Source organism: Tachypleus tridentatus, chromosome 1 (assembly GCF_004210375.1).
Source record: "Tachypleus tridentatus isolate NWPU-2018 chromosome 1, ASM421037v1, whole genome shotgun sequence".
Taxonomy (NCBI): domain Eukaryota; kingdom Metazoa; phylum Arthropoda; class Merostomata; order Xiphosura; family Limulidae; genus Tachypleus; species Tachypleus tridentatus.
This window is the reverse complement of record NC_134825.1, coordinates 144,856,139-144,878,781: the sequence shown is the minus strand read 5'-3', so window position 1 is coordinate 144,878,781 and position 22,643 is coordinate 144,856,139. Positions and strand designations below refer to the sequence as shown.

General features: G+C 35.5%; 1 protein-coding gene across 4 annotated transcripts in view; it reads right to left on the bottom strand.

Moving 5' to 3' along the window:
- LOC143226068 (uncharacterized) overlaps positions 1-21,586 on the bottom strand; it is a 101,816-nt gene extending 80,230 nt beyond the window's left edge. The window contains exons 1-2 of one of the 4 annotated variants that reach the window (XM_076456518.1): positions 20,967-21,586; positions 6,286-6,457 (exon numbers count right to left, since the gene is read on the bottom strand). In XM_076456518.1, the coding sequence (XP_076312633.1) occupies positions 6,286-6,400 (115 nt within the window). In that variant the 5' untranslated portion in view covers positions 6,401-6,457; positions 20,967-21,586. Of the gene's footprint in view, positions 1-6,285; positions 6,458-20,940 lie in introns of those variants that run through there. The other 3 variants (XM_076456534.1, XM_076456526.1, XM_076456544.1) reach the window with 3 other exon arrangements.
- Positions 21,587-22,643: the final 1,057 nt, after the last annotated feature.

The window sequence follows — 22,643 nt, the reverse complement described above, 5'->3', positions numbered from 1 at the left end:
CTGCCCTAGAGGTTTGTCACTTAAGGAATGCAAAATTAGGAATTGCAGGACAGGTTCAAGTGGTGAGTTAGGTTGTACAGATTCATCAATGCATGGTTGTTTTCCAGTAGTCAGGTGTTTCTAGATGGTTTCAAGTTGTGTTTTTTTTTAGGAGTATCCAAAATAAATAGAAAACTTTTCAGTGCCCACTGACTGCACCCACCATGGAGCCCTACAAGGGGACACACTACAGTGCCTTAAGGGTATTGCAGTGACGCCAGGGTTTCGCGAACACAATACCTGAATACCAATATCAGACACAATGTCCACAACACTCGTTGTAGACGTTCTATGCTGACTGCCCATTTACAGGAATTCAAGGCCAAAGTGGTGTGTTGGAGTTGGACTCCTCAATCACCAGGATTCTCTCTCCTCCCCTTCACGAGTTACCATGCACGGCAAACGTGCAGATGGATGTTTAGATCCCAGAGGAGGTAAACAGTAAAAACAGAACCTTCTCTGGGAGGTCCCCTCATCACATACAGGAATCCACATCAAGGGGCAGAAACATAGGAAAAACACAATAAATTAAATGAAGGGTCACCTGGTATAGAGTAGCTATGGTGTGATAGACTGTAAGGGCAAGTTCAACTTCAACCAACATCAACAGAATCATGATAGTAATTTCCAGCATACAGTAGAAAGAGGGTCCTCTACCATTCATCTCAGACACTGGAACTGGAAGGGAAGATCATCCATTCCAAGGATCCACATCAGCATGTGTGTATGTCCAACACAACCAGCACCAGTACTCATTGCAACTGACATCCAGATGACAGTAGGAAAGCAGACAGCAATGTGGCAGTTCAATTCCAGAACAAGGCAGCATTGAGAATAAACCACCCAGTTTGCAGGAGTAGGAGGGTACATACATCACTGATGTATGAGAACTTATATGGTAGGTCCAGTACCAACCAACACTAATATCTTCTGAGAGCCAACACCTGGGTGATGACAGAAAAGAAAGTTCCCAGTTAAAGGGCTGAACTGCAATGTGACAGAGTGACCAATGCATTACCAGCAACATCTGGAATAGTACATTATATCCACAGCAGGAGTGTCTAAACATCACCTACAGCAGAACACTGCCCTACTCTCAACTGAGTGGAACTTATTACACTGAAGAGGAAACCTCCACAATTCTCCACCCCATAGTTAAGAGCTGGTAAGTGGGGGTAGAATGTTTTGGATAGTCTGCAGGAAAACAGCACCAGAAACTGCACAATGGTTAACAGAGAAAACAGACCATTCAAAAGTAGCAACAGGGAAAGGAAGCAATACCCCTTCTGCTCTATTCATGTTAGCCCCAGAGTGTAGCGCTGGGGACAAATATATTTATGACATAAAACACTATAGAGTAAAACCTATAAGTGGTCTTGTAGAACACCTTATCTCAACAGTAAGTGTTGCTGATTTGAATGGTCATACAGTAAGGGTTTAAAAATAAGAATATCTGATAAGGCAACACTTGCCACTTACTTGGATCTTTACATATGAGAAAAACCCCTGTAAAGAAGAAAAGTACAAAATGGAGCACATATACACTTATATAGAGAAACTGTGGAGCTCAAGATAGTGACAGGAAGAAGATGGTAATTTATAGAGCAAGAAATGGCCTGATAACATGAAATAAATGTATGGGGACTAGTTCGCATACTGACACAAACTGTATCCTCTATTAGACAATAGAATTGACAGCCAGAGATATGGTAAAGTGATATATTTGATGGGAGGAGACTTGGAATAGATGAAAATCATCAGAAGATAGCAATGAATAGCCCAGGCAAATCCAATCCATGAAGGTAATAAGAGAAATATCATATGAAAAGGAAGAATTCAATCAAAGAACAAATGGGAATGGAACCATGGAAGGGAGAAGTACAAGCTATGTCACAGCAGAAATTCCAGACAGGACATGAGACAATCTGGATCAAAACATTGATAAAGGTGAGAAATGAAAATGGAGAAATAGAATTTAAGGGAAAACTGCAAGCACATGTAGCCAATGTTTTGGGCTGGAAATATTACTCTTATTACAGAATGACATAAATCCTATAATATAATGTGCAAGAGACATCAAGAGCAAACAAATCCAAACATCAATGTCCACATGCTAAGAGGTAGAGAAAAAAAGTCTTTAAGGAGAGATGAAGTAAATAATGGCATGGTCTTGAAGGGGGAAAGTTGTATGCATGGAGAATGACATTGAGATTCCAATCAGTAATGACAGTAAAACATGGGAGACAGTGAAGGCAAAAGGTATGAAAAATAGGATGAGAACCTGTGAAGACATGGCAATACCTTGTAAAACAGAAACTGACTGTCAAGGAGGCACTAATAAACAGCAGTGGTGGATACTGATAGCACCTTGTGAAAAAAATCAGGTAGGGAAAAAAGTCAGATGCAGTAGAGTAGGAAGAGAAGGAAAACCATGCAGAGAAGACCAATGGCACTATACATACCATTTCTGTTTGTAACATGACATGGAGGTAGAGCAAATAAAGTGGGAAATCAAGGAATAACAGATGGGGAAAATCTGGCTCATCAAGCAAGGGAACAGATATAAGACATGCATGAAGGTGAAGTCTTGGAAAGGAAGGATGTAATGTGTGCCCAACAGTGTTTGTCTGAGGAGAGTGGATGAGAGGGAAAGAGAAAGAGGTGTCAGTAGGAGAGGGTACAGAATTGGAAACCATGGTTGCAACATCCAAAGTGGTGCCACTAAGAGAACAAAACACAGTGGCTTGTAGAGCCAAAAGAACAGGAGGAGGAAAACAGATTGGTGGAAAGACATTGAGAAAACAATTCCTAATCCTGACTAAGGGCATCAACAGCTACAGCCAAAGACTGTGGAATTGGGGATCAAAACCTGGGAATACCAGATTTAAGGTGGATAGTGAATATATTCAGTAACAGAGTACTATGTTTAACAACTGAAGCTTAATAGATCAAAGGTGATAGGCAGAAAGATGGGCCCAGCAGATATAGAAATTGCAAACTCTCTAAGATAACAAGGTATTGATTATGGGAAAGAAGCACTTCTCTATCACGATCAGCTAACCTACCCATGCAGCATGTCAAGGAAGAAACTATGTACAAAGAAAAAAGGTGTCATGCAAAGAAACTAGAAGCAGCCAGTTGTCAATGTAATTGTGGGAATGAAAGCCCACAGAATGGAGAAGAGAGGCAAAAGCTTTGACAACCCAATAAAAAATGTAAAAACCCAAAGCCAGGCCAAGCAGAGAAGCCCAGAACTGGTAGATACAACCCAGATGGATAAAACAAAAATTCTCAGGATGCTGGGGAGATGAGAATGTGGAAGTAAGCATCTGAGACACCTAACTTTGTCACCTACAGACCAGGAGTGAAAACCCATTAAAAAGATAAGTAAAATTACATGGTGAAATGATTTATGTTTCAGAATAGGAAGTGGTTTAAGGAGGAGAGACTGATGATGATCAGTTCCCAGTCTTCTTGAGGACTATGAATAAAGAGGAATGGAAACCTGACTGAGGAGGATCTCTGTCATACAGTGCTCTTGTAAAGAAGACCTAGAATTGCCCCAGAAGGACAATGGTTTGAAAAGGGGTTACAAGAAATAGGGGTTTTAGGATGAAGGAACAGGGAAGGAGTCCATAAAAGGAAATGCAGACCTATGGTAAGTTCCCATATTTCATGGGAGTTCAGACATAATGATTTGTGAATGTAACTGTCCACAAACCAATATCTAGCAAGGGGTTAACAAAAGATATTGGCCCAAAGTTGTCTCACTTAACATAAAAAGGGATGAATCACAGACAGAAGAAAGAAGGAAAACAAAATATAACTGGTTTATTAATTCCAGGAAAGAAGGAGTAGGTGTGAGCAACTCCACTAGAGCTAAACATGACTGTGTGGCATAGGTAGGGGAATGAGAGACAGGTTGCCAAAATCACTGGCATCTTGTTCATGTATCCCTGGAACAAGGCATAAGAGGATAATACACAGGCATATCAAGAGTCCACATGTAAGTAGCTAACTTCTGATGAAACAAAGCCGTAGCAACTTCCACTGACAATTGTGGTCCTGAAGTCACTGTAGTCAAAACAAGGTTAACTGCAGCAGGTCCAACAGAGGTAATAGTTGTAATGTGAAATTAGAGAATTCATAGCAACTATGAGTAAAAGCACAAAAGTCCCATAGGAAGCTCCAAAGAATCACATATTAAAATAAAATATTTGCAATGCCCACACATGTTATCTAAATTTGCAGAACACTAATGTAGCAAGTGTAAAGAAAAACTAAGTACCCTCCAAGAAAAAATAAGAAATTGATTGAAAATTTGATAAAGGAAAGCATAACCAAAAAACACATCTTAATACCAAAAGTGATTTTAGGCTAAATTGGAGAAAGGGAGTCAGCTGCACTGGGAGCTGTGTCTTGCTCCTATTGGTGGAGAGTTGTCATACACTAATTTGCAATCTATCAGGCAGCTGCCTCATGGTGGAAGAACCAAGGCTAATGGCAAGAAAAAAATCTAACAAAATAGAGGGAAATATAATTCAGGAAAAGCTATTCTGATGAGGTAATAAGATATATCAGAATATCAAATCTGTCATCTTTGCAACTAAAGAGATATTGTTAAAATATTAATGTTTAGATTTCATCCAGCAAAATTTTTGATGGCTAATTTTAACTATGGTTGTACTTAATAATTCATGACAAAACACCCTATTGAATTCCTAAGCCAAAAACTGACTCTTCAAAGTATTGATTACAATATATTATACACATATACTAACAATTTTGCTTCTGCATCACACTTATATGAGTAATATGGTTTTACAGTAATGTACTGGGTCACTCATGAATCAACTGAATTGTAAATTCTTGCAGAAAATAATGTTTTGTTGTTTATTTCACAAAACACTAATGTTCTTACAACTGTACCCAGGAAAACAGTGTTTGAGTAATGCACCACTAACTATCTTTTTATTATGTAAAGCAATAGGTTGTGCTAATATTTCACTGCCTAATTCTATATTATTTATCCTGGTTTTAACTAGCCTGAAATGTGCCAATTCTTTGGATAATCTTGACACTTCATTAGTCATTCGATGCTATTCAATATTGAACAGCAATACTGCTTGTGACTCAAGACAAGTGTAAAAAATAAATGTTTCCTATGAAGCCATTTTATAACTGTCTAAATTTCACTCAATCTATTAATGATGCCAGTAACCTACAGTGTTGTAAGGTTTAATTACAATGCTTTAACTTAGATTTTTGCTTGAAGGTAAAAGATGTCATGTTTAGTATACATCCAAATACATTGAAGCAGTGAATTAATGTGTAATGAATGAGCAGTTAATGACTTGAAGTTACTGAGTAATGAGAGAGTGATTCAGTTAAGTGTCAGAAAAGTTATTCAATGTCAGAATTGCAGGTACTGCATCTATTCAGTTAATCACTCAATTCTGCCAATATGTTTGTTTGTAAGTTGTATGTTGGTGCCATTATCTTGAAATTTCTGTAATTTATATAATTAACCTGTAATAAACATCAAGGAAAACAAGCTAATTTGTTATTGTAAGGTTGGCTGGACTTAGTATTATTTCTACAAAATACTTGAAACAAAACTTGCCCAACAACAGAATGCATTACAAAAATGTAAAGATATGAGGTTCTTATTTTATATTCTAACTTGTTTATATCAGTAATTTGAGTTCCTAATTTACACAAAACTACAGACTTAGTATTTTGACATCACAAGTATCTAATTTCAAACAGTGCTGCATTCAACATACCATGTGACTCATTAAAATCTATAATTAGGATGTGTTATTTTAATATTTACTTTTAAATTAAAAATTACTCATATATAACATTAAAGTTTAAATTATAATCCACAATATGATTCTAAACTTATTGACATAAATTCATAAAATAGTAGTTCAATAAAATTTTGAATGTAAGTCAACAAATGTGACGAAATGGCCTTTGAACTGTGATCATCGTGAAAGAGTTATTGTTATACCAACAGCTATTCCATTACTGTAACTTTCTGTAGCAAAGTTATTGTTTGTTTGTTTGTTTTTCCTCTTCCTACTAAAGTCACTTTTATAATTGGTATTGTAAATTTTAAGATACTTAGAAATTATATGACCAAAGCGAAAATAATTATTAAGAAAATTATATATTCACTTATATATATATATTATCATCATACATCTTAACTTCAAATACAAAACTGCAGAATGATCTTACCATTTTCTGGATCAACATACAGATTGTGGCATTCTCTTAGAATTCGCTCATTAACAGACAGAGTAGCCAAGTCAACTGGATTGAGAGCTCTTCTTTGCTTCATTCTTCCCGACATTTCTTTATACTGAATGGTTGATATACTTCCTTACATATATATATACGACTGAGTAATCTATATTAAAAGAAAAAGCTATAAATCCACATTCTCCTAATGATTTCAGTTTGGCGGCTTATTCTCTCTGCAAATTCAGAGAGGCCTAATTTTGATAAACCTCTCGTGAAAAGTTAAAATAAAAATAGATTTTAAGAAACAATTTTATTTTACTAAGATATAGATACATACTGTATTTATCACAAATTTCTAATATTTTATCCAAATTACAAGAATTGCCAACATTTTAAATACAAAAACAAAACACATTCTTAATGAACAGAGACTCTGAAGGAAGAACAAATGTTTTTCCAGTTTTGTTTCTATACATTTCATTTTATACTTTCAGTACACAGACGAACAACAAAATTAGATTATACTTTTAAATGTCATTGTTGGATTCAGCATTACCATAACACACAAGCTTTTCTGTATATAAGAAGTTGGTAATATGATTTTTGCCAATAATTATTCTGTAAATATGCTATGAATTCATTTCATGAATTATCTTACTTTTGATTGGCTCACAAAGGAATTTACTGACATTTGACTGCTTCAACCACACTTTACTGCTTCTTTGTTAATGAAGCTTAATTTTCCAAAATTTATTTATTTCAACTGTCTACAAAATGTGAGCTTAAAAAATATTATGGGGTGTGGGGTGGTAGTACTTACCCCATCATTTCTTAGAGGCTACACATTAGTAGTATAATAAAGCTTCTGTACTACATTAAACATTTTAATAAAACTCATTTAATGATTTAATGTTCAAAAACTAGGTTATTATTTCTCTTTGTTCAATTAATATATGTCAAACATTATTTTATTAAATGTTAACAGGAGTCAGGTAAATATTATACAGCAACATATTATCATTAAACCCATTCTTATCCCAGCTTTTGTCTTCAACTGATAAAATATATCACCTGATATACAAAAACCAAATCTGATCAATGATGTGTGCATGTAATATTTTTAAATCAAAATAATGTGTGTATGACAAAGTGTCAGTTTTATCATTTCAAAATGCTCAAATACACCATTTCAAAATATTTTACTGTTTCACAGGGAGTGGAGTGGAGGGCATGATCTTGGACCACTCTGCTATGGCATTGCACCCTCTGCACTTTCCAGCATTTATGATGCTTATGAGTTAGGTACTTTCTTTGTTAACAATATTTTTGGTAATAATTAAATTTCATATGTTGACCATTTTACTAATATATGAAATTTTAGTCTGTTTCTATGCAATTTTGAAATAAACACATAATGCAGAAAACAACTGAAATTTCTTTGTTCTAATCTCCATTGTGTCTTTGTTGTTTTCTGCACATAGAAAGTTCTTGAAAACTTCATATTCACACTTTGTTTAATATAGATTATTTACAACAGTTCCTTCCACTAGACAAGTAGATGGTATTTGTAATTTTTAACCTTTATACATTGTACAAAAATGACTAATTATATAGTAATGTGAATTGTATCTGAATAGAACAGACTTCCTGTTACAATAAGGAGTTTTAGTCAAGTTAAAGTTTTGCTTGGTTTTCAAAAGGAATGATTCTTCAGATATTCACTTCAAGAGAAGAAATCTGTTGATGTAATCACTAATCCAGTAGCAGATGACTGTAACTGTCCACCCAGCTATATAATCAATCAGAGAATAAAAATTTTCCTTGATCCTTCTGATACTAAGAGAACCTATTTGATACTTGCATGGAAATCTCATGAGGAGATTAAACCTGCATATAGTGTTTCAAGGTTGCCTAACTTGTAATTTGTATAAATATATTTATTTTGGTTATAATCTATCTTTCTGTTGTATCATTGTTCTTTCTTTGATAATTTTTTTAATCATCTAGTGAATATAATTCAAATCCCAGTTGACTTCAACCATAACAAATGAGTTTATTTCCTTCTTTTATGTTTCAACAACCTACAAGCTTAAACATTTGTACACTATCATAAACTATCAGTGTTTGAAATTTTCTATTTAAAGCTGAACCTGTCCTTTAAAAAATCAAGTTTGACCAGCACTTTCCCATCTATCACCAGACATTATGACCGGTGGTCATATTCCTAACATATCGAACATAAATTCATCGTCCCCTCAAAGATAAGTGAGGCAAAAGCTGTGTATGCACAGCCCAAAGATTTAGCTTAAAAGTATATTCTATAATGAGTGGAAAATAACTTCCTAAATTTAAGATTTAATTTAAGACAAAAAATAAAGCAAATTTAAAACAAAACGGTCGTGAACGCTCACAAAATGCGCTTTTTAGTTCCCCTTATCTGTGCCGTCCCGGATAGTCACATGACTGCCAAACATTCATGACGATCTGACCATGGCGTCTGATAGTAAAAATACGGGAAAGTCTCACGATCTATTTCAGTTTGGCTACACAAGCAAGACTAATGAATCAGAAGACAATACTATGGAACCCCGAGTGAAAAAACCCAAGCCCAAGTGTTAAAGCAAAAATTATTACTGCTAGTACTGGTGCTAAGCCTACTTGTCATTTCCAGGATGAATGGAATAGAGGCCGACCATGACTGGAGTATAATAACACTACCTGACTGATGTTTTGCTCAGGAATATGACCAAAGTAGTGGAAGGCAGAAGAACACCTTCATAACAGGATCTTCTAACCTGAGAGCAAGTGCTGTTGAGGAGCATGAAAACAGTCATGCCCACAGTCTAAGTTGTTAAGCTAAGATAGCAAAAGAAACACCTGATTTAACTCCCATGATGAAAGAATTGAGCAAACTTAACCAGACTGAAAAAGATCATTTGCTTGTGCTGTTCAGGACTGCCCTTTATATGGCTTTGAATGCCAAACCATTCAGCGATTTTTCAAGAGCTTTTGTTGCTGCAGGAGCACAACTTTGATATGAACTTAACAGAACATTATGCCAATGACAAACAAACAAGCAGTTATCTTTATGAAGTATATTGCAGAAACAATTAGAATTAATGTCAGGTCTCGTCTGCACACCTCATTATTCTTTGATATTATGACTGACAGCTCAACGGACACTGCCAACATTGAGCAGGAGATAGTCTATGTAAGATACTTGGACAGTGACTGTTACCCAGTAACCAACTTTCTGTGTCTGCAGTCAGTTGAGAAGGCTGATTTTGAGGTGTCCTGCTAAAATTTCAAATGTCTGGCAAGTTTCACTATCCAGCAGGACATGTGTCCTGCTGAACATTTAGAATATTTCTACCCCTGAACTATTGTAGGCATATGATACAAATTATGTTCAAACTTCTCCAAAAATCAAGAACTAATACAAGGACAACTTACTTTCACAAATTAATCATGATATGTAACACACTAACAGATTCACTCTATCTGCTTGAGAAGCTATGTAACATAGCTACTACATACTTAAAATTTTATCTGTAATAATCCACTGTTCACCAGTAACTTCTAACTGATTGGCTCATTTGTATATTATAATCAATTCTTATTTAAGATATTTTGGAGAGTCCCTCATTCAATAATATTTCCAAATATTCTAGGACCGTATTGATCTTAATGTGATGTGCCCTTCACCTGATACTTAAATTATGACAATAATATTGCTTATAGCATATCTATAAATACACTATAGCCTGTTAGCTTCACCATTAGAAACATAAGAATGCATCTATGGACCGAGACTCATAAACCCCATGTCATAATCTATTTAGTTATTTAAGAGTTAAGAATAAAAATGACACTTTTTTAGCACAATGAAAGATAAAATCTCTAACACATTTTCAGCTGATTAGTTTTTATTGAGATTTTACCTTTCATTGGGCAAAAAAATTTTTTTTTGTTTTTTACCCTTAACTATAATAGTACTAAGTGCTTGAAAATAATTTTTCTTTAGTCATAGAATTGAGTTACCTCCTATCTGTAGGTATGATTCAAATTATGATAAATTAAATGCATTACTCTATACTTACTTTAATAAAAAGTAATTTACCAAATATTTATACAACTAAGTTTACCATTTGATTCATATTATACTGTAGTACCTTAACATTCTTAATATAGCTAGAAATACCCAATAATTTATTGTCACCAGTAAAGTTTATTAATAAACTGAAAATCAAAGACCCAAGCACTGACCTTTAAAGGCTCTGAAAAATAACAATAACCTAGGGTAATTGGACCCCATTAATAACATTCTTATGCTTTGTCCAATCCTTACTAATGATATTTTCTTAACTAACCTTTCATGGCATCTTACCAAAGCTTTATGCAAATTACGTAAACATTAAGTGAATAGAATCTACATCTCTTCTATTATCCAAATTACAGGTAAAATTCCTTTAAAAAAAAAAAGAGGCAAAAAAAGTTCCCTTTCATGAATTCATGACAACCTAGCTTATAATTATTTGAAACAATTTAAAATATTACTTCATAAAAATTAGGAGTAACATTGAACACTCCTCAATGTTAAAGCTCTGCCCAAAATTATCTGGTCCTGGTGCTTCACTTATTTTTAAACTCCCAATTTTTCTATTTACCACCAAGGGATTAATGTATTTTGTTTCAGGCCAATTCCAATATTTTCCATGGAATGCTCAAGGTCAAGAATATTGCTAATACTTTCTCTTACTAATAAAGGATGAGAAAATTTACAAATTTATTCATCTCCCATAATCTTTAATAAAAAACTTGCCAACAACATCTGTTAAGGATCATTTCCCATTTTAACATTTTGCTTAATATTATATATATATATATATATAAATCCTTGCTACTAGTCTCAACATTATCAGATAGTGGTTTCTGATAAGCTCTTTTTGATTTCCAAAATTATTTTTAGCCCAAATCTTGGTTGGTTGGTTGATTTAGTGTTTTATGGCACAAAGCAGCCAGGCTATCTGCACCTAATGTCCGGTAAAAAGGTAAAAGTAAATTCAGTAAAATTCATAAAAGGAAATTAAGGTAAAACAAAACAATGTTAAAAAATAATAATAAATAAATAGCATAAAACCAATGTTTACATTTAGTCTACAACGTCAAGAGAAAAACTACAGTAATTCAAGTTGTAAAGGACTTTCTGTAGCGTGACCGTAATAATCACAACTCGCCAGGACGACTAACACAAAAGTACAAAAACCACCGTCAGTCACCTGAAGTTGGCCTTTCCAGCCCTAGTTTCGAGTTACTAAGTGTTACAGTCAGTTTCTAATTTCATACTGAACTAGATGAACTGTGATTTTTTAAAAGGGGGCCACATTAAAAAGGTGTAAATTATAAATTAAAAAACTTAAATAGCATTAAAAAGATTAATGGCTTTTAAAAAACTAAAAACATTACCAAGGTGGACAGTGTCACCATCACCAATAACACTGTCTAACGTTATGGACAAAACTTTGGACAGAACATGCTTAAAATGGTGCTATCGTTGTAAATCGTAACGATGACAAAAAAGTAAAGTGTGGCTTATTGCGACCTCAGTGTTACACAAACTACACACTGGTGCATCAGTTCCAGATAAAAGAAACCAATGAGTTAAAAAACTGTGACCAATGTGTAGTATATTAGAACAACTTCCTTTTTCCAATCCTTACGGGAACAAGATGGCCAAAGTCCAATATAGGATTTTATTTGGAAAAGCTTGTTTTCGCATTGCTCACTCCAAGTCGCCTGCCAGCTAGCATGGAGCCGAGCCTTGAATACAGAACCATAGTCCATGTATGGAACAGGCACAGCAGTGGCAGTGTTAGGGTGACAGTTAGAACAACTTCCTCTTTCCGATCCTTACAGGAACAAGATGGCCAAAGTCAAATATAGGATTTTATTTGGAAAAGCTTGTTTTCGCATTGCTCACTCCAAGTCGACTAACAGCTAGCTTGGAGCTGACCCTTGAATACAGAACCATAGTTCATGTAAGGAACAGGCACAGCAGTGATAGTGTTAGAACACACAGATTTAGGTGAGGTGTCAGCGAGCCCATTCCTGGGATTACCAACATGGCCCAGTATCCAGAAAAAGTGGATAAAAGTAGATGTTAAAGAGAAATGGGCCAGTCGGTTTTGAATATCACCAAGAACAGGGTGTGAACCAACTTGAAGCGATTCCAGCCAATAGAGAACTAAGTGAGTCAGTACAAATCGTGCAGTTTGAGTACTGCTTAGCTTCTATGTGAACCAGGGCAAGAGAAATGGCATACAGTTCAGCAATGAACACAGAAGCTGTAGAGGGGATTCTGCGCACAACCTCCGAACCACAACAAACCATGGCAGAGCCCATACAGTCACCTGATTTTGAACCATCTGTATAAATAGGAATGAAAGGTGGTTTAAAAGATGTTCAGCAAATAGCAGATAGTATTTCCAATCAGAAGTGTCTGCTTTTCTCACACGACTTAAAGATAGGTCACAATTGGGGACTGTAAGAAGCCATGGTGGGATGAGCTGACCAGTGGATACAGCAATGTTATTCAAGGACAGACCAAATTCAACTAACTGTGCCTGGATACTAAGGCCAAAAAAAGCAATGGCAGACCATCTAGTCTGAAAAAGCATGGCCCATCAAGGAAGGAAAACATAACCCCAGTTAAGATGCTTTGGTAAAGAACAAAGTTTCAAAGCATATAGTAAAGACAGATGCAGAAGTGCTTGAAATTTGGCAAAAGCTTCCACCTAGAGTATTGGTGATGCTCTGGGTCAGTTACTTCCTGGCCATCAGAGAGCAAGATCAAGATGGTGACAGAGTGATATTGCCCACTGACTTTTCAAATCTTGTCCTAAATGACTTTGGAACTGGTGGTAGAGGATATGTTGGTTGTAAACTTAATCCAAGATTCCTTCTGGCTTTGATGTCTTATCCATCGAGCATGTGCATGGGCCCACTGGAAACTGATGCTGTTCGAGAGTGTGGGATATCTGTGAAAAGTATCCCAGGCTGATTTTTGAGCCTTCCGTGCCTTGTGGCAGGCAGGATTCCACCATGGACGAGGATATAGTGGAAAACGTGTCAAGGTTTTAGGAATACATTGAGCAGCTGCTCATATAATACAGTCAGTTACTGCTGCCACACAGTCGTCTTTTGATGGCTGATTCCTCAAGTTCTGCCACAAAGTGGACTAGTCTGCCTGATCCAGCTTCCACCGATGGCTTACAGACAATGGCAAGATCAAGTTCTGCAATAGTAGTGAAAGAGGGCCAGTTTGCCTGATCCAGCTTCCACCAGGACATGCAGGTCAGGTGGTAATGACCAGTCTCTCTCAAGATTATAGGAAAATGATCACTGCCTCATGGATTATTGTCAACCCTCCATAAAAAATGGGAAAATAATGAAGGGGAGCAAATTGAAAGATCAATAGCAGTAAAGGACTGACTAGGTGCATGGAAATAAGTAGAAGAACCAGTATTGAAAAGAGAAAGGTTGTGATCAGAGAGCATACGCTCTACAGAGCGACCCCTCCTGTCAATATCAGCACTTCCCCAGAGTGGATGATGTCCATTAAAGTCCCCCAGGATGAAAAAGGGAGACGACAACTGTTCAATGATAGCATCAAGGTCTGATTGATCATATGTCTCTCCAGGTGACAGGTAGAGAAAACAAACTGTGATGGTATGACCCAAAGAAATACGGATGGCTACAGCCTCCAAGAGTGTGTCGACTGGCAAAGACAGGGTGGGCACATGCTGATCAACCAACAATGCCACCCTCCATAAAATCATCCATCACACAGCCTGTCATTTCTGTATGAAGAAAACTGCTGAAAAGTGACTGTATCAGAAGGTTTCAGAAATGTTTCCTACAAGGAGAGACAAACAGAATGATAGGAAGCAATCAGTGTTTGATGTCATCCAGATTAGAACGTAAACCTCGACAGTTCCATTGTATCAGGGTGGCCATTCTTATTTATGTATAGGTGAATTGGGCGGAGATCCCTTCTGTTTACAACATCTTTTTTCCTTACTTTCCTTATTCGAGGGAGGTCCATTGACCTCAATGGATCCTGTCCTAAGTTGATTGGGCAGGCCTTTGCTGTTGGAAGGGGATTCCAAAGACTGAGGACATGAACGAATGATAGTTTTGCATCTTGGGGTGAGAGAGAAAGATGGATCCGAGGAAATGCCTGTACCTGGAACCAAAGGATGGGGATCTTGGGGTTTGATGGAACATATATAAGGAACAGAGATAAGTGTTAAAGTTGATTCATCAACTTTTTTAACCATGAAGGTCAAAAGACTTTTCATTTGTTTGGAGAACAATTCTTTAGGAGGCACAGAGAGATCCATCTGCACTCCCACAGTAGCTATGGAATGAAGTGCAGCAGCATACGTCAGAGATGAAGTGGTGGACATCAATTTTCGTGCCACAGGATAGGTGATGTTATGAATCGTTTTCAAATGTTTCACTTCTTTTTCTTCCAACCATTTAGGGAAAGAATAAAAGTAGGATAGGTGAGAGCCATTGCAATTGATGCAATAAGGGTCTGTTTCACACTCATAGGCGTCATGGTCCTTGCCACTGCAACGAGCACACGTCAAGGAACCATGACATGACATCTTTGAGTGACCGAACCATTAACATTGGAAACATCAGAGAGGGTTTGGAACGTATAGCTGTACTCTGCAATTAAGATAACCTGCCTGGATGGTGGCAGGCAGATATGGTGACGTAAATTAAAAAGTGAGAACATTGGTCGGCACCATAATTCCATCTTTGCGAGTGGAGATGCACTTCACTGCAGAAACTCCTTGGGTGGAGAAACCAGCAAGAAACTCTGACTCTGGGATGTTCTTCAAATCCCTCTCAACAATAACTCCTTGTGATGAATTCAAAGTAACATAAGGTGTAACCTCTATAGTTATATCCCCAATTGCCTTTGAATGCAAAAGGAGTTCACTGTGTTGAGATGTGAATATTTCCACCAATATGTCACCAGCCTGAAGCTTCTTTACTGACTTTGGAGAGCCAGCAAGTGTCTCTTAGTCCCTTCCGAACTAAAATGGGAGACATTGTCCTAAAGGTTTGTCTGAAAGAGAATGTAGTATGAGAAAATGAGGTACAAGATATGTTACAGTTGTTGAAGGTTGCTGCTCAGAAGATTCAAGATGTGGTCGTTTGCCTATGGACTGTTTTTTTACTATTTTATTTACATTTTTATTTGGAGGATCCATAATAAAAAAGGAATATTTTAGTACCCACTGACCCCATTCATGCCCTACAAAGGGATGCACTACAATGCCAAAAAAGGACACTGCAGCAATGCCAAGGTTTTGTGAGCACTATACCCAAACACCAGCATCAGATACAATGTCCGCAACACCTGTTGAGAACATCCAATACTGATACTTGGTTGACCCTAGCCCAAGTGGAACCACCAACTGACCCAAAGGGGCTACCCTAAGACTGCCTGTCTATAGGAAAAATATCTTATGAGGAAGGTTCAAACCCAAATTAAGAGAATAAAATATTGTTTTGTTTGTTTGTTTTTGAATTTCACACAAAGCTACTCGAGGGCTATCTTTGTTAGCCGTCCCTAATTTAGCACTGTAAGACTAGAGGGAAGGCAGCTAGTCATCACCACCCACCGCCAACTCTTGGGCTACTCTTTTACCAACGAATAATGGGATTGACCGTCACATTATGGGTTATGATGCACAGCAAACACATGGGTGGATGTTTAAATCCCAGAGGATGTAGACTGAAAGAACAGAACTTTCCCTGGGAGGACCCTCACCACATACAGGAATCCTCACTGAGAAGCCTAAATCTTGACTTTCCTACAGTTGTGTAAATCTTCCAACCTATTTATCAATTTCAACTTCTTAAACTTATAGCACTTATCTATGAGTATTGTGTTTATGGGCCTGGCATGGCCAAGCGCGTAAGGCATGCGACTCGTAATCCAAGGGTTGCGGGTTCGCGCCCGCGTCGTGCTAAACATGCTCGCCCTCCCAGCCGTGGGGGCATATAATGTGACGGTCAATCCCACTATTCGTTGGTAAAAGAGTAGCCCAAGAGTTGGCGGTGGGTGGTGATGACTAGCTGCCTTCCCTCTAGTCTTACACTGCTAAATTAGGGACGGCTAGCACAGATAGCCCTCGAGTAGCTTTGTGCGAAATTCCAAAACAAACAAACCAAAACAATTGTGTTTATGACTTTAGAAAGTAACTTGTGTTTGATCTTTCTTTAATCATTTTCTCTTTTTAGGTACATACCTATTTTGGATTAAAAGCATAACACCTTTTAACTTTTCATCCCATTTACTGAAGATAAATTTTATCTTATGGGCTCAAAATTATCAGATTGAAAATTAGGAACTAATTTCTTTTAACTCACCATGTAGGAAATCCTCAAATCTAATTATGCAATGATCCAAATGTTCCTTCATAACAAATCTTACAATCATATCTTCATTAATGGTTAACAACAAATATAATATAATGGCATCCTTTCATTCATTGACATGCTGAATATATGATATAGAAAACAATCATGAATCACATGAAGAAATTTCACCCTCCCACACTATCTGACTTTATAAAATTCAAAGCACTATGAGAAACCAAATATAGTATGATTATTAAATCAGCAGATGACAATTCTGATATCATTAAATAATTTCTCAGTCTTAGTTGACTGTTGATATCCCTTAACAACCACTGCCAATTAAAAGATTTCTACCCTTGAAACATCTTGAATGTTGGTGATATAACCCACACTGCTTCAACCTTTTGAATAACGTTTTACGTCTTCAGTCCCAAAAAGATGATTTTACTCCTTATATTAAGAGCCATCCCATCCCTCTTTTAAAACCTCTTCCTATGAAATAACATGGAATCCCAAAGTTGTTATCCATTTCTCCAAAGCCTATAAAAATAACAATAGGCAATCTTATACTTTATTATTAGATCTTTCAATCAAAATATTTTACACAGAACTAACTCCCTCATTAATCATATATATAAACTAACAAATGAGGTATTTATTAGTATGTAAATATTAAAATTGTATATTTGCATTTTCTACATATTCTAGAGTGCTCTAGAATATTCTTAATGGCTGTAGAAGGTTTTAGATTATTCTAGATCATTCTAGAATATTATTGCATTCTGGAACATTATAACATTCAGGAATATTCCAGAGTATTCCACATTATTTAGAATGTTCACGAACCTTCCATATATAAATATTTTATATTATTATGTTTTACTTCTGGAATATTCTGTATGATATGACAGTAGTTTCTAGTATAACTGAATTGTCTGTCAGTGTTCCTGCAGGAGTAAATCAACTCTTAAGATGTTTCAAAGCTGACTTTTACCACTGGAAAGGCTCAAGTTTCTGTTGTGATACATTAACCATAAGGGTAGGGAGTCATTGATTATGTAAAGGTAGTTTGCTTTTACACAATGGCAAACAAAACTGGTCACAGAAATGGACCCTGTGTTCTGTTAAAACAAAGGTTAAACAAGAAGCTGTTGTATTTGGCATACCAGCATCCTATCCTGAAACTTATCCTGGCATGTGTTTATGAAGAATGTATGGGGCTTTCCTGGCACGTGTTTATGAAGACTGTTTGGGGCTTTCCTGGCATGTGTTTATGAAGACTGTTTGGGGCTTTCCTGGCATGTGTTTACGAAGACTGTATGGGGCTTTCCTCTCATCCAGATATTGCAGTTTTCAGTCGATTACAAGATCACTGTAATTACAATACAAACCAGTCTACTTATGAAACTACAGCTTTCTGGGAGGAAGTAGCAGAAGCCATAAAGAAAGTTAGAAAAAGTGTCATTGAGTTTGCCATAATGCAACTTCAGGTTAGCCAACCTACAGACAATTAAGAGCTTCTTGAATTAACTATAACTTTTCTTGGTGACATCCCCTCTTATGGAATGTGATTTACACTATGTGATGCACTGCATCATGCAAAATAAATGGCCAAGACATATACCCATAAGATCTGGATGTTCAATGAACAGTTTAAGCTCAGTGACTGTGAGGAAAGAAGACTCATGACATCTACATTTTTGTTGTTTGAGTCTATCTTAGACATACACACACCACTCTTGATGCTATTTCTATTCTTTCAATGATCTGAACTTCTAACAGTGTCATGTTAAGTATAAGAAGGTGAATTCTTCTCTTTCAAAATTTGCAGGACCTTTATAATATTTCAATAAGGAATTCATTGGTTTGGCACTATTTGATCCAGATTTATATACGGAGACAAAATGAACAACTGTAAAGGCACTAAATGAGAAGGAAGGCATGCATGAACTTCCAAAGAGCATCCAACTAAATATAAGGAGGTCTGAAGAAATATCAATTGAAGATTTTGTCACAAGGAACACAACAAGCTTCTTCAAGAGCCATGAGTTATGAAAGCTCAGAAAGGATTATAGAAAGGCATAACAGACAATTTAATACTTGAACGTGATAGATGACAATACTAAAATGGACATGGACCTTTATTATGAATATAATGCCATCTTAATAAAGAAAGAAAAACAGACACAATTCCTCCTTTAAGTGTGCAAGATTATAGAATATGCTTTCCTGACAGGAAACAACAACAATATAATAATGATTAAATCATACAAAATCATGATATTATATTAATATACATGCAATAAAATAAATATATGCTTTAAATAAATCACCTATAACACATAATAAGTATGTTTTTATATCACACAGTAAACACAGTTCCAGGCTATGTAGTCTAGTACTTCAATCTCATTTAACCTCTTGGTATGATCCAAAATGGATGGTGTATTTATATATCATAATTCAACTATCTAAGAAACATTTCAAACATGAATAACCAACTTCTTTGTACTCATGAGCCAATTCCTTACCTAGACTGTAAGCTAGAGCACAAACTACAACCTTTACCTAAACTGGAGTCTAGGAGCTGAAATGATATGACTGAGGAAAGTTGGTTCAGAATATCTGCTTAATTTAGATTTTAATTCCTACTGATAGCTACCTACCCTCAGTTAATTATATGGTTCTGAAAAAAACAAACTTTGTTGACATTTGAAGCAAATTTTTAGAACCATAATGGGACAAGTTTTCTTGATTACATTTTCATATTTTGTTTTTGTTTCGCTAATGTCTAAAATAAAACAGAATTTAATAATTTAAAAATCAAACAACAAATAGAAGCTGAATAAAACACTTTCATAGGCTGCCAAATGGTCATCTATGGTTTAAATTATGGTGCAACAACAGTTTAGAAAACAAACATTAAACACACATACTGCTGCAGAGTAAAATAAACATTTTCCTGTAAAATACTACAAACAAATGCAAGAAGGTTATTAAAAATGAAGTACAGTAAGTGTTTCAATACACAATTTGTCTTTACAGTAAAATAATTATTACAAAAAAGTTTTATCTACCAGGAGCTCTGCATATGTAACTAAGGAATTCAGCTACTGCAAACTGGCTTACACCTTCATTGAATATGAATGGCTGTCTAAATGTATTCTAATACACTTTAGCTAAAAATTAACTTGTAATTCCCAACTTAACAGCAGGCATATTAAATGTTTTAAGACAGGATAAATTCATTTCTCCTGATGAAAATAGCTCATCTTACAAATTGGATTCTTCACTACTCCCAACTGAAGCGCTTCATGGGCTGGAAACCAGTCATTCTTTTCCAAGTTGTCAGATTATCCCTTACATTATCATCACTATTAGTATTACAGGTCTCTGCAGGTTTACACTCTTACATTCATAGTACAAAATGAATGTTTTAGTAATACACTGTGATGTGTGACCAACTTTTTTAATTTGATATATATATACATATATATGTCTATATTATAATACAGAACAAACTCTAATAAAAAATACAATTTTGCATAACCAAAGTAACTAGATGTGTCCTAGTTACTTTATTCTGTTTATGCAATGTCATATTTTTATTACAGTTTGTTTTGTATTATATATATATATATAAATTTTGTATTATAAACTCCATCATTGGTTTGATCTTCCAATAAAGATAAAAACCACAACAACAATTCATTGCAAAACAAAATATTGTATGCATAAGCATTTAAAGCATTGGTGTCCCGACTTTTATTAGATGCTCGGTCTAATATACTTAGGTTTAGTCTTCCTGTTTTTAAAGGTTCCTTTTGATGTAAATATTAACCAAATATATATATATACTTTATAATAATTACTGAACTGTATTGTTTGATAGTATATTTTCTCACTTTGACTTTCAGAAGAATATCTTTGAAAATGTTGGTTTTCCAGAAGTAACTACCAATATCTTGAGCTGTTTTTACCAGTAATTAAAAAAGTATTATTCTTAAACAAGGCTAAATCGCTACATTGTACTCAAATAACTAGTTAAAATTAAAACTTTGGACAGTGTACAAATGAGCAAAAATATCCTACGACACTTAATATTATATTACACAAAGCTACTGCAACTCCAAGTATGACAACTTAATTCTGTATTTTATTTCTTATACTATATCAAAGCTTTTATCATTAAAATTGCAAAGTCACCTTCGAAAGTTTTGTTATTACATTACCTCCTTCTTCAAATGAGGAAACTTCTCATTTATTTCATTCTTTCTGCCTCATTCTCTAAATATGTTTTAATACAGTTAGATATGTAATAATACCAAGGAAGCGCTATCTACTCGTATGAAATAGGAAATATATTTTTTTGCAATTAAATATTTATATTACAGAATTATTTCTCATATTCTTCCTGTAATTCAGAAAATATTGATTTAATTTTATATTCCGAATAAAGTTTATAATTAACCCAGTTAAAACTTAAAATGTTCAGATTTGTGAATAAATTTCATAAGAAATGGCAAAATAGACATATCATCTTACAAATTTATTTTATAACTTAGATCAGCGTTTCCCAAATTGTGGTCGTGACCCGGTACCGATCCATGAAGAAAAAACACCCCACTAGTACAGTGGTAAGTCTACGGATTTACAACGCTAAAATTAGGGGCTCGATTCACCTCCGTGGGCTCAGTAAATAGCCCTATGTAGCTTTGCCATAAGAAAAAACACAAATACACACACCCACGAAATAAATGCAGGTTCGGGGAAATCTAAGAAAATTAAGTTAAATTCATTTTAACTCTTTCACTACCAACTGACATTTTAAAATTATCTTCAAGCACTTGTATGTTAAAGAAAAACGTGATTGAGCCAGTTAATGTAAATATATCATAACAAAATTAATATTTTCAAATACATTATAATTTAAATTTTCATTTGATCTAACTTGGATTTCTCAGTATTTCAACTAAACTAATATAACAGGAAGGAAAGTGAAAGTTTGTACTTTAGGCTACGAAACGATAAAATTCACGAGTTGGCTGTTGCCTTTATACTCTCAATCTCTCAGGAATTACAGTGTTCTCACTTAGTGCAGTTTAGAGAGTCTAAGATTAAGTTTTACAGTGTTGATAACTTTGATATTCTTGTGAAATGCCTTAAATGTAAACCACATGTTAGCGAGGCACGTACCCCTGCTGAGTCTAAGCCGATTTTCCATGTCTGCAGGTAAGATCAAAGAAGGGGTTTTGTCTCACTTGAACCATTTGTTTGTTCAAGTTATCTGGTTATTCTTTTATTCCAAATGTGTTAAATTTGCTTACATTGACATGCATGCGAGACCCGAGTCTTATGTATGGTAGCACCGTTGGCAACAGACAAGGACAAATTACTTGTGGCTAGTGCTAGAAGCGTCAGTTTGTCCTGAGAAGAGAAAGAATTGTTTGTGACTTAGTTTGAACTAACTAAAAATGCTTTAAGTTTTTCACTTTTAAGAAATCTTCTCTCCAGTATGGATAAATGGCTGATTAAACATGCTTCACACAAGAAAACCTCAAGTGATGAGCAAATGCAGCCCATTTCTAGTGAAATTAAAGTTAGTGAAAATAACATGTCTAATTATAAATGTTTAAGTGATATGCAGTTTGGTAGCAAAGAAAATGAAACAAAGATCTATTGGATTCGACAGTATTGTGATGAATGTTTGTTTTGGAATTTCGCACAAAGCTACTCGAGGGCTATCTGTGCTAGCCGTCCCTAATTTAGCAGTGTAAGACTAGAGGGAAGGCAGCTAGTCATCACCACCCACAGCCAACTCTTGGGCTACTCTTTTACCAAGGAATAGTGGGATTGGCCGTTACGTTATAACGCCCCCACGGCTGAAAGGGCGAACATGTTTGGCGCGA